The following is a 10,309-nucleotide window of genomic DNA, read 5'->3' as shown; positions in this document are numbered from 1 at the left end:
TGTTTCGAATAATTTCATATACATGCCGGACAAGGTGGAAGGTCAGGAGGCTCGATACCAATCTCCAAGCCTAAAATATTCCTGGGCTTGATTCTATGAATGATTGCTTCTGAAATGTTCTTAGAAATGCTATGAAATCAAAACGCTTTTGTTGCCAAGATGAGGCCATGTCATGAAAACCAAAATCACCAACCAGCCAATTTGCCGCCCAAGTTTCGCCAAAAGTATCTTTCCACTCTACAGGCCTTCGCATTCCAACCCCTTGATGGCCTTGTCCTCGCAGTCAGCATTGGCAGTAGCATCATCCGCTGCAAGAGGCTTCAGCTTCCAGCCCCGGATGCCATCAATCACCTCGACCACCGCGTTGTCCAACTCGACCAATCGCTTCTTCAGGGGGCATCTCTGGTCAAAGTCACATCGGTGAGTGCTCGTCTCCCTAATTATGTTGAACCGCAGAGCAATCTCGGCAATGGTACCCTCACGCCATGCCTTCTCGTTGGGGTACAGCTGCAACTTGGTGAACATGCGCGTGCACTCAGCTACGCGTGTCTCGGAGGAGCAGACAACCGGGAAATCACCCACTCCAAGGTTTTGGCCACTGAGAGGCGGGCATTGGGGCAATGGGTGTTTTGGTGTCTCTTGTAGATGCGAAGGCACTTGCTGCAGCGGGAAGTGTCCATGAGGCCAATCTCGGATTGGTTCTGATCAAGGTCGATGATGGTCTCCTGCAGAAGAGAGTAGAGACGTCGCTGAACCACCTTCATCTTCCGAATAATGTTGCCTGGCACACGTTAGTCAAAGTGTCTCTGGAACCTCATCATTGCAGCAGACTCACGAATGACACCGTCCGGCAAAGCAGACAGGACCTCATCCTCCGACCAGGCTTTGAAGTCAAAGTTCATCGGAAGCTGCAAGACAGCAGCCTTGGACATCTTCTGGAATTTGGCCGCCTCGCCGAGAGAGGCAGTCGCGACTAAGAGGTAGCCAACGTCCCCACGCTCCACCTGTCCGAAGTTGGCGAGCCACTGGTTGACCCACGGTCTGAGAGACGCAGCACAGTCGTACTTGTCGCACTGCATAGCGACGACGGAAACCATCCTGGCACTCAGAGTGTACCACTTGTCCTGGTACTTGTAGTGTAGAATAGAGAGTATCATCTCCATGGCTTCGGGGTTGTCATCGTGCAAGGTGATGTCGGGCTTCGATCCGGACTGAATCTTGGCGCCTTCCTCGAATTTGGACGCGAGAAGAGAGTTGAAATATCTGGAAGCGACTCTCAGAATGTGAGAGGATACGAGGAATTTCTTCCGGGGATTGTTATGAGAGACTATGAGAGCAGCATCCCAGGAGGGGTGTAGCTCGATGATGGACTCATCTGCCATCTCAATGTCGGCCATGTTGGCTGAGTCTTGCTAAGAGATGATTTGAATTCGAGATTTGAATTGTGAAGATGTTATTTAGACGAGGGTCGAATGAATCGTGTGACACTGCCCTTGATATCCGTGGAGTCTTGATTGGAGATGTAATGTAGAAGAATAAGTGATATTGTGTCTTCACAACGACCAAGAAGAATATGATGTTAACTGAGCTAAGTGAAGATATTGAGCAAGAGTGAATGAGATGTATGGGAAGGTAGGCTCCACCCTTCCAAAGTATAACGATCAACTTAAGAAAGCTGAGACGCGAGATTGCTGTTGCCCAAGTCTAAGTGACGAAGGCCGGTCTTGTATTGGTAAGTTGAAGGTCAAGTTACGAAGTTGAAAGTTGGAAGAGGCTGAAAGAAGGCAAAATATCCTGGTTTCTCATGAAATATTTTGGGTTGACTGTCTCCGGGTATGGCAGTCGAGAAGGAGCTGTGTGACGGAATGTTGGAGTGGAGGGCAGGTATAATGGCGTCTGAAAGAAGGCAAGAGTGACAGTCTAAAACTCATAAGGTATGTTTGCCACGACGGGAATCCGATTAGCGAGGTCGGTATTTCGGAAAATCTGCCGACTTGCATCATGATCGAATTCTACTGAAGTGGCGTAGAGGTTATCAAGTCCAAAGGCTTTCCTTGACCTGGCTGGCAAGAGCCATGGGGAAAGCAGGATATTGATACGAACAGTAAGTTGATATGAAGTAAGAAAGCTGCTGTTTATTTACACCTGATATGCATCTTATATCTTTGAGTGGGAAGGGATAGTCCGTAGATAGTAGTGACGGTATTACGTGTAGGTGACAATGCGATTGATTGATTAAGTCTGATGCATTCATCATCCCTTAATTCATTGGTGAATCAAAGCATGAATCTTTGCCTCTGGATAAATTAAGAGCTTAGACTCAGTCACTACGAGGCCAACGTGTTCTTAACTGCCTTTGAAGATTCAGATTTTCCTTTCTGTCCTCAAGCAGCGACAAAGGATTGAATCTTGGAGAGCTTCGTACGTGGAGTTCTAAGTTTGGACGTTGAACGCGCACGGACCATTACTCGACCTGCAGGGGTGCAATGTGTAAAGGGTGGTGGTTGCGCGACACGCCTGGCCAGTACTTTAGTAGACGCGCCGCCCCTCTGTCTACAGCGACTGCATTCGACTAGATTTTATTGGAGTATACGCTTCAAATCGCAGTAATCACGAATCGAAATCTTCTGCTTCCTCGATGATACCTCTCTTGTACACAAATCATTTTGGGGGTATACCTGCCCTCGCGAACTCGTCATAATCCGCAGCCATGACCAGTGAGTCCCGTTGCAGAGCCCCACCAACAAGAGATGCTGACATTCGATAGCCCGCGGGGAGCGCATGCAACAGCGCATGCGAGGAGCTGGGTGAGTGTTTCCGTCCTCTATCACGCAGTCTTGTCTAATCTCAGTGTAAAGACATGGCCAAATTGAGGATGTCTCATTCCAATTGGACTTTGGCGATGACCTCACAACCGAAATCGAGACCCAAACTAGCCCCGAGAGGCCGCCGCTGCGACCGACACCGACTCCGAACACATCTGCCAAGCGACGTAGGTTAGACAGCGAAACAGCGCGACCTGGCACCACCGAGACGAACAATGTGAGCCAGACGCAGAAATCACCGGGAAAGCCCGATGTCTACGACCTCCAAGCGGAAACCTCCGCTGAATCCGCCCAAGCCACAGTTGCGCAGCCAGCAGCGAGCCCCGATGCCGTTGTCGAAGCCGGCGACCCAGACTCTGTCGAATCTCTGCCGCCGCCGCGGCACGCACCGTCGGCGTCGTTCGTTTCACCAGTATCGAGGAGGGTGGCAGCAGACAATACCGAAGTAGAGGAGAGTCCTGCGGATGCGCCGGGCAGTGGTCGACGGCGCAGGATCACAACGAGTAGTGCCGTCGCGTCGAGCGCGAGGTTACAAGAAGCCCTTTCACCGGGCGAAAATGCGACGGAGACAGTTCCGATATCGTCTCCTTTGGAACGCAAAGTACGGCGGAACACGACCAGCACTCGCAGGTCCACACTCAGCTCTCGCGGGAGTCGCAACTCGGCTGCATCTGCCAACGAAGACCTGGACGAGCTCTCTCCGGACCGGACAGCAAACTCTATCGAGAGGACGAGGTCCCCTGAGCTGTCTTATCGCCGTGAAGCGGAAGCAGAGGAAGTGGAAGCAGAGGCATCAGAAGCAGAGGCATCAGAAGCACCCGCCGACGTATCGGAACGAGCGATAGCGAATAATTCTCAAACCGAGTCGATACTCGGGCCGGAGCTGGACGCGATTATTGACGAAGTTCTACAGCAGGACCAGGATCACGATGAAAGCTTGGCAGAGGAAGTGAGCGTGAAAGAAGCAGCTCAACAACTAGGTCGAAAGCGACCGCGGACAAGTCCACGAAGATCATCCCCCGAACCAGATCCCACGATAGCTGAAGAGGGGCAAGAAGAGCCCGTGCCGAAGAGGCGACGGAAACAAGCTCAAGAGAGCCCAGCGAAGCAGAAGCAAGGCAGACCAAAGGCAGCCTCCAAAGGCAAGGCGGCTTCTACAACGAAGGACGCCTCACCCAAAGCTGCAACGAAGCGCAGGAAGAAGTCAGGATCGGACGGGGTCGATGAGGCTGTATCCATCCCTGTGCAGCGCTTCACAAAACGCGTGCAAGTGGCTGAAGGCGGCGACGACGAAGCCGATGTGCTCGCTATGGATATCCCCTTCGCCGGGCGCGGCGGTGTGAACACGGTCGACGTGTTGACCCATATGTGCGACGAGATTATCGAAACTAGCATAGAAACCCTGAAGGAGGGAGTGCGTAATGCCCAAGATGCATCCACCAAGAGGGAGCATCGCGTGCAGCAACGGGCTCTGGAGGCGTATCAGGACGAATTGAGGACGCGGCTCCTCCAACATGTGGGTAGATCCGCATCCCGAGGCTGGTGGTTGCCACCCGTGCTGACTCAAAATTCCAGACCATTCTCCTCGACACGCTCCACAGCTTGCGCAAGCGAGTACGCAGTGTCCAGAAAGAGAGGATCACTCTTCGGGACGAAATCATGCGCATCCGAGCCGAGCGAGACCAGGTGGCGCTCCGGAAAGATGCCATCAGGATTAAGCACGAGAGGGTGACGGAAGAAGCACTGGTAATGTCACACCCTGCCCAAAAGGCAACACCACACCTTAACTCAGCCTTATGAGCTCTTCTAACCGCCTGTTTGTGTGTGCCCACAGAACCAATTGAGCTTATCTTCGCAGATGCATGACATTGATCTCGCCGTGGAGCGCGGTCGCGCGGCACCCGAGTTGAGCCCGGCCGAGAAGAAGGCGGCAGAGTTGGCGAACCTTGAGATTTTAATATCTAGAATTACGGACCAGGCTTGTACGCACAGTGACACGGGGGGCACACTGAAGCAGGTAAAGGACTTCAACGCGTTCCTTGAACGAGCTGCAGTAGCTCTAGAAGGTCGATAGACGAGATGCAAGAGAGATACGGACAGAAAGAGAGGCAACAAATGGCCCGAGCGATGGCGATGTGGTTGGTGTCTTTGCCCACGTCATATCTGATCTTCACGACAAGTTGGCGTTCATGTACGATGCTTGGGGCAAGCTCTGGGGGGGGGAAGAGGCAGGGAGGGGAGGGGTTCGACGGGTGGCCTTTGCCGGGGATACCCAGGAGACTCGGCTTTCGGCTCAACCCCTCATGGTTGATGACTATGACAATTCAGGCCAAAGGAAGCCAACAGAAGAAAAGCAGCTGCTTCAGCCTTCACGGGGTTTACCAATAGGCGGGCGTTGACTTACCGCGCCGTTCTGGTGTAAACTCTATTCCCCAATCACAAGAGACTGCGCGACGGCCGAAAGAGGGAAAAAGCTGTCTTACTCTAGGTACGGCGAAGAGCGCCATTTACTTTGAATTGAGGACGAAACTCAGCACCAAAGCAAAATCCAAACTGTCCAAGGAAAAGTCGACGAGAGTCTGGACCCCCCCGTGTCTTCCAAATCGACGCAGAACTTTTGTTCCTTTTGACCCGTCAATCGACAGACACTATTTTTGGTCTTGTTGGCTCCATTCCCCATTTTGACGTCACTAAGCCTTATTCGAGTATGACTATGCGCCTTTCCCACCCTCGTCCCAAACTATCAGACTCTTTTTCGAGTCTTTTCTGCACTCTGTAATAAATTACCTTGCAATGCAAGAGACAGTTGAGCCTAAGCCATCGTCCGTCCTTCTACCCCATACAGTACCATAGAATACCACCGTGACTGGCTGGGGATCCCTGGAAATCGGGGTGGCCGTGTTGTGTTTTTTTCTTCTACCGGTATCACTTGTGGTACTGAGTAGGCGTCCCCGGGTCCGTGTGCCTTTTTCGTGTTCCCACTCTCCGCAATGTGGCGGTCGGCCACCCGGTAACTTCCACCCTGCTATTTCGTATGGACCGTGAGGTAAGTAGAGTGAGTACGGAGTATGTTGGTGTGGTAAGGTGTGGTAAGGTTGTAGCTTCCCGTGCTACCCAGTGTGCCCGTGTCATGACATCCATCACGGAAGTGCGGCACTTTTCTTCCCTGTCCTCAATTCGTTTCCTGCAAAGTTCCTACAATCTAATTCCCGGCCTGCCCTACGTGCATCACACACGCCCCCCCCCCCCTCTCCTACTCTCCTGTTCCCCTTCTCCCCTTCGCTGTTACTCTGCCCCCCTCCAAACCCCTGGACCCTGACCTGTTGCTTCGCCCGACAACGAAGCCACAAGAGAGGGACGAGAAAAACTGGGCTTCGGCCACGGCGTGTGGGCGACTGATTGGGTGCTTTTGGGCTGTTCTCTCGATTGTGGTTTGCCGCTTTTGCATCCGATGAGAAGAGCTGCGCTTAATTGGGGGGCACAGTGGAGGGAGTGCGAAAACCGGGAAGGGGAGGAGGGGTGTGTGTGTGTGTGTGTGTGTGTGTGTGACTGAACCGAGTGAGTTGGTCTGCTTGGGATAATTAGGATAGGATAGGATAGGTCAGGATAGGCCACCCCGACGAGGTTTAGGGATCCTCGGCCACCGACCGCTTCAGCTGGATTGACTTGGATTGGACTGGGTCACTTGGAGAACAACGAGGGGGGCCAGGAGTAGGGCGCCAGTCTCCTGGTTGCTGAGGTGTGCTGCTTTACTACGGAGTACCTTAGCTACCTTACCTTACGTAGGTATGGTGGTGGGCGAGTACATAAGGCGGGAGGGGGAAGCTCTCTTCTTCCTCAATCTTCTCGACCCAGTTGTTAATTCAGACCACACATCTCTTGATACCACAATAGAAGTTCTCGCGTCTTTTGTAGACCCGTACATACAAACAAACCTACCCTCTCTTTACCACCCAACTTCAAAACAAACTCAACCGTCAATATGCCCGCTCCCGAGGCTCCCCAGCAGCAGGCCCCCATGGAGGTCCCCGTTGAGAACGGCATCGTCACTCAGCAGCCCGTAAGCTCACTTCCCTTCCTCATGCCAGCATCTTGAGCACAGGTACTGACAAGACATAGTCCGCCGAGCCCCAGCCCGAGATGGGTCTCCGTGGTGGTGAAGAGGCTGGCTGCGAGCTCTGCTGCGGCCTTTGCGGCTGCGAGGAGTCTTGCTGCTAAGCAATTCGTCCCATGAAGAAAGATGACGGGGAGGAAACTATTTTGGAAAGTGGGAAAGGATATGGTTCCACCCTTTTCTCGGCGTTTGGGACGATTACCACCATCACCTACCGATACTAGGAGGGAGAGGGAATGATTTGGATTTCTTGGATTACATATATATCTATCACCGATAAAACAATCGAATATATTACAAGTTCACACACATTATATCTCCATCACCAGTGAGACAACGAAGCCAAGCAATGTCGTTGAAGAGCAGAGGCTCAAAAAAATTCTTGGGGTGATGCGAGGCGGCGGTCCCTGGGCTGCCAAGCTTTCAAGTGCGCGGGTAGATCTCTTGGGAGTCTTGGCACGCCTTAGCGAGGTGCTTGGAGGGCTGAAGTGGCAGCAGAATGCGAAAGGGGGTCGGGCTGGTCGGGGTACGTCAGACCTCCCAGCGAGGGAAGGGCGCTGCACTGCACTGCTGCAGAAGTCGACCTACCCGTTACCCGCAAGCCCCGACCTAGACATTTCTTTGCCAGCTGGTTGCACCTTTTGCTGGGCACTGCGCCATGCTGTCAGCACCTCATCCTCTCCGCCGCCATTTGGGTACCTCACCTTAGCTTGGCATCACCGCTCTTCCGGAAAATTTTGGATATCCGTGGCAGAACCATCCGAGGTTGGGGATTAGGTACGAATACTCCGTAATAGCACTCATCCAGGGCCTCCAACTTCGTCATTGATGTCAACGGCCGTGCGGTGAAGGTAGGCACAGGCGAAATGATGATGAACTTCCCGAGTCCCGTCTTCTTCCCGTCGGTTCCGCGACGCAAGCTCTCCCCTCACACCCCTTCTGGGCATGCACCCTTGACGTGGTTCACGAGCCCATTCCTGTCATGGTTTCAGACTTTGCAGGTTGCTGAGTGATTTTTCTGTGCAGCTTTCCTATCACTGGGTTATTCGTACATTCTCTTCCCGCCCATTTGCCAGGCCGACTTCAGGTGAAACGCAAACTCTACCTTATTCTGTCCAAGGTGCTGGAGTTCCCCTTATCCCCTGCCTCTCCCCCCCAACTGCCGCGGACTGCGGACCGGAAGCTGAATCCCTGGTTCCTGTCCTCCTTCTGTGAACACGAGATGGGATGATCATGAGAGTTTCATGGCTGACGCTGACCCTTGCTGAGGGAATTACGGGGGAGGGGGCCTCGGTAAAGTTTTGTGGTTACCTACCTACCGTTGCTGAAGTATTGCCGTGTCGTTTTCGCGTCGGTGTGAGGTTGATCAAGTCACGTCACAATCTCAGTCCTTACCTTGATTTCTCACACTGGCTTACCCTGATTGGGCCTTGCCGATCTTCCATGTCAAGATTGATAAAAGTTTCCGACATGATCTGTACGGAGTTCAACGAGCCAAACTTTCCAACACATGGAAGAGGGAATTGAGCCCGTCTCAGGCTCTTTTTGTGCATTTCAGAATGCATACGTACAAGTACAGGATAGTCTACAGTCGCTTGTACAAAGGACGATATCGTGATATGTAACACACCCACGGCAACCTCAACCGCGGGGCTTCTCACAATCCAATACTCTAACCTGTATCGACTCACAGGGCTTCTCTCACAGGTAACTCCTGTCTAGAAAGCCCCGAGACAACCATCACCTCAGACCGCAAAGGTTCCTTTACTTCCCACCACCAAACGTCCCCGAGATACGATCCACAATCGTAGCCTTGCCCTCCGCCTTGCGCCTCTCCTTCTCCTTCTCCTGCTCGTCCCACAGCTTCTGCACGTTCTTGGCCACCTCGACATTGGCCTGGAAATCCGCCCGTAGCGCCGCCTCCTCGGCTGCCCTCTCCGACTCGGGCAGCTGCTCCAGCTTCTCCTTCCACGAGGTCTCTAGGTCCGGCCTCGGCGTGTGCGCGGTCGCGGCGGGCGCGGCGGTGGGTATCGAAAAGTCGAACTTGGGCGCGGGGAGGCCTTCCTTCTTGGCGGCCTCCATGGCTTGTTCCTGCTCAATCATGCGCCCGTAGAGCTGGTCTGCGTGCATCTGGATGTCTTCTTCCACTTGGGCTGATCGGCCGGCAATGGATTGGTAGCCTAGGGCCTTGAGGAATCTCTATGTGGTGGAAGGGCAGTTAGCATCGCAATCTTGTCCCAGCTGAGTGTGAAGTTCGCAGGCTTCATCAGGATAGGGAGGGGTATCCGCACCGTTTGCATGGTATAACACCTCTCAAACTTTTGGACCTGACGCCTGCACATCTGCATCCTGTCCTCCCAGTCGCCGCTCTTCATGCAATTCACCCACTCCTCCTGCTGGATCGCGCAGTTCTCAAGCGCCGCCCTGCCAATGTCGTGCTTGCGCTGCTTGAACCCGTCCAGCACGTCCATGAGCTTCTCGTGGTCCGTCTTCGTCTCGGCCTCGATCTCGGCGTAGGGCCGGTACGTCTTCCACAGGTGCGCGTACCGTCCGTCCTGGAAGAGGCTCTCTTTCGGCACCTTTGGCTGTTCCGCGGCATCTTGTGACTGTGCTTGTGCTTGGGCGTGGGCGCGCGCTTCTGCCGTCGCAGCTGCTTGCGCGGCGATCCGTATGGCCCTTTTCTCGGCTTCTTGGATCTGCTGGTTCTGGATCTTGACGGGGGATTCGCGCTCGAGGTATTCGCGGAGCTTGGGGTCGAGGGACTTGAGAGGGTCGTCGGACGAGGCGCTGGGGCCGAACCAGCCGTCGAACCATCCCATAGCGACGGAGAGACTGGGAGGTGATCGAGGAGAGCCGTTAGGAGAAACCGGAGGGCTTGTCTGGAGGACTTCTGAAATAACCTGGGGACTTTTGGCTTGTCGCAAACTGGAAGCTCTGGGAGAATTTCGAGGTGGATGGCCGTGGCCCAATCAGATGCCTGGAAAGACAAGAAGCAATGTGCATCCAGAAAGCCACGCACTGTGTATGGCACTGTCGCATCAAGGGTTTTGTTCTACTTCACGCCAATCATCCTGGTCTCGAATATGTATGATGACCTGAGAGTTTCTATTGTTATGTCTCCGTAGCTGCCTGTCATTATTACGTCCATCACTTGTGGTGCGCTGATTGGAATACGGAATTGCCATGTTCTTATTATCTGAGCTGAGGCTTCGCGTAGCTACATTGTTTGCCATCAAGGCACCTATTTTCTATAGCAGCTTTCATCCACGCGTTGTGGTCCGAATAGACCTTCGTTATGCGGCAAATTGTGACAGTCGGATGGGCACAGAAACAGCATGTCACTGGTTCACCAAGGAGTCTACAGTGGCAC

The 10,309-nt window shown here is 53.4% G+C and overlaps 4 protein-coding genes across 4 annotated transcripts; 2 read left to right on the top strand and 2 right to left on the bottom strand.

Moving 5' to 3' along the window:
• Nucleotides 1–97: 97 nt before the first annotated feature.
• BDP55DRAFT_701371 (uncharacterized protein) lies at nucleotides 98–1,552 on the bottom strand. Its single transcript, XM_060577922.1, has 3 exons — nucleotides 843–1,552; nucleotides 658–725; nucleotides 98–598 (listed from the first exon to the last, which is right to left on the bottom strand). The coding sequence occupies exons 1-3, from the start codon at nucleotides 1,395–1,397 to the stop codon at nucleotides 238–240; spliced, it is 984 nt and encodes a 327-aa protein (XP_060433834.1). The 5' UTR covers nucleotides 1,398–1,552; the 3' UTR covers nucleotides 98–237.
• A 988-nt stretch (nucleotides 1,553–2,540) lies between these two features.
• Nucleotides 2,541–5,055, top strand: BDP55DRAFT_340105 (AT hook domain-containing protein). Its single transcript, XM_060566913.1, has 5 exons — nucleotides 2,541–2,717; nucleotides 2,768–2,807; nucleotides 2,859–4,341; nucleotides 4,401–4,571; nucleotides 4,660–5,055. Exons 1-5 carry the CDS (start codon nucleotides 2,711–2,713, stop codon nucleotides 4,897–4,899), a joined length of 1,941 nt encoding a protein of 646 aa, XP_060433833.1. The 5' UTR covers nucleotides 2,541–2,710; the 3' UTR covers nucleotides 4,900–5,055.
• A 2,219-nt stretch (nucleotides 5,056–7,274) lies between these two features.
• On the top strand, nucleotides 7,275–7,941 carry BDP55DRAFT_340073 (uncharacterized protein). Its single transcript, XM_060566912.1, has one exon. The coding sequence runs from the start codon at nucleotides 7,330–7,332 to the stop codon at nucleotides 7,714–7,716; it is 387 nt and encodes a 128-aa protein (XP_060433832.1). The 5' UTR covers nucleotides 7,275–7,329; the 3' UTR covers nucleotides 7,717–7,941.
• A 493-nt stretch (nucleotides 7,942–8,434) lies between these two features.
• Nucleotides 8,435–9,865, bottom strand: BDP55DRAFT_574613 (uncharacterized protein). Its single transcript, XM_060570761.1, has 2 exons — nucleotides 9,231–9,865; nucleotides 8,435–9,138 (listed from the first exon to the last, which is right to left on the bottom strand). Exons 1-2 carry the CDS (start codon nucleotides 9,756–9,758, stop codon nucleotides 8,704–8,706), a joined length of 963 nt encoding a protein of 320 aa, XP_060433831.1. The 5' UTR covers nucleotides 9,759–9,865; the 3' UTR covers nucleotides 8,435–8,703.
• Nucleotides 9,866–10,309: the final 444 nt, after the last annotated feature.

This window comes from Colletotrichum godetiae, assembly GCF_030913485.1.
Source record: "Colletotrichum godetiae strain CBS 193.32 chromosome Unknown BDP55scaffold_6, whole genome shotgun sequence".
NCBI lineage: Eukaryota > Fungi > Ascomycota > Sordariomycetes > Glomerellales > Glomerellaceae > Colletotrichum > Colletotrichum godetiae.
This window is presented reverse-complemented; position numbering and strand designations above follow the sequence as displayed.

Bases quoted from the DNA above. Each gene is read 5' to 3' on its own strand.
- BDP55DRAFT_701371 (XM_060577922.1), bottom strand. From the start codon at position 1,397: ATGGCCGACATTGAGATGGCAGATGAGTCCATCATCGAGCTACACCCC. The intron at 726-842 runs GTCATTCGTGAG...TCTCTTCTGCAG, and splicing joins TGTCTGCTTTGCCGGACGGT to GAGACCATCATCGACCTTGA. The intron at 599-657 runs GTGCCTTCGCAT...CCCGCCTCTCAG, and splicing joins GACACTTCCCGCTGCAGCAA to TGGCCAAAACCTTGGAGTGG.
- BDP55DRAFT_340105 (XM_060566913.1), top strand. The intron at 2,808-2,858 runs GTGAGTGTTTCC...CTCAGTGTAAAG, and splicing joins CAGCGCATGCGAGGAGCTGG to ACATGGCCAAATTGAGGATG. The intron at 4,572-4,659 runs GTAATGTCACAC...GTGTGCCCACAG, and splicing joins GGGTGACGGAAGAAGCACTG to AACCAATTGAGCTTATCTTC.
- BDP55DRAFT_340073 (XM_060566912.1), top strand. From the start codon at position 7,330: ATGCGAGGCGGCGGTCCCTGGGCTGCCAAGCTTTCAAGTGCGCGGGTA.
- BDP55DRAFT_574613 (XM_060570761.1), bottom strand. From the start codon at position 9,758: ATGGGATGGTTCGACGGCTGGTTCGGCCCCAGCGCCTCGTCCGACGAC. The intron at 9,139-9,230 runs GTGCGGATACCC...TCCACCACATAG, and splicing joins GGTGTTATACCATGCAAACG to AGATTCCTCAAGGCCCTAGG.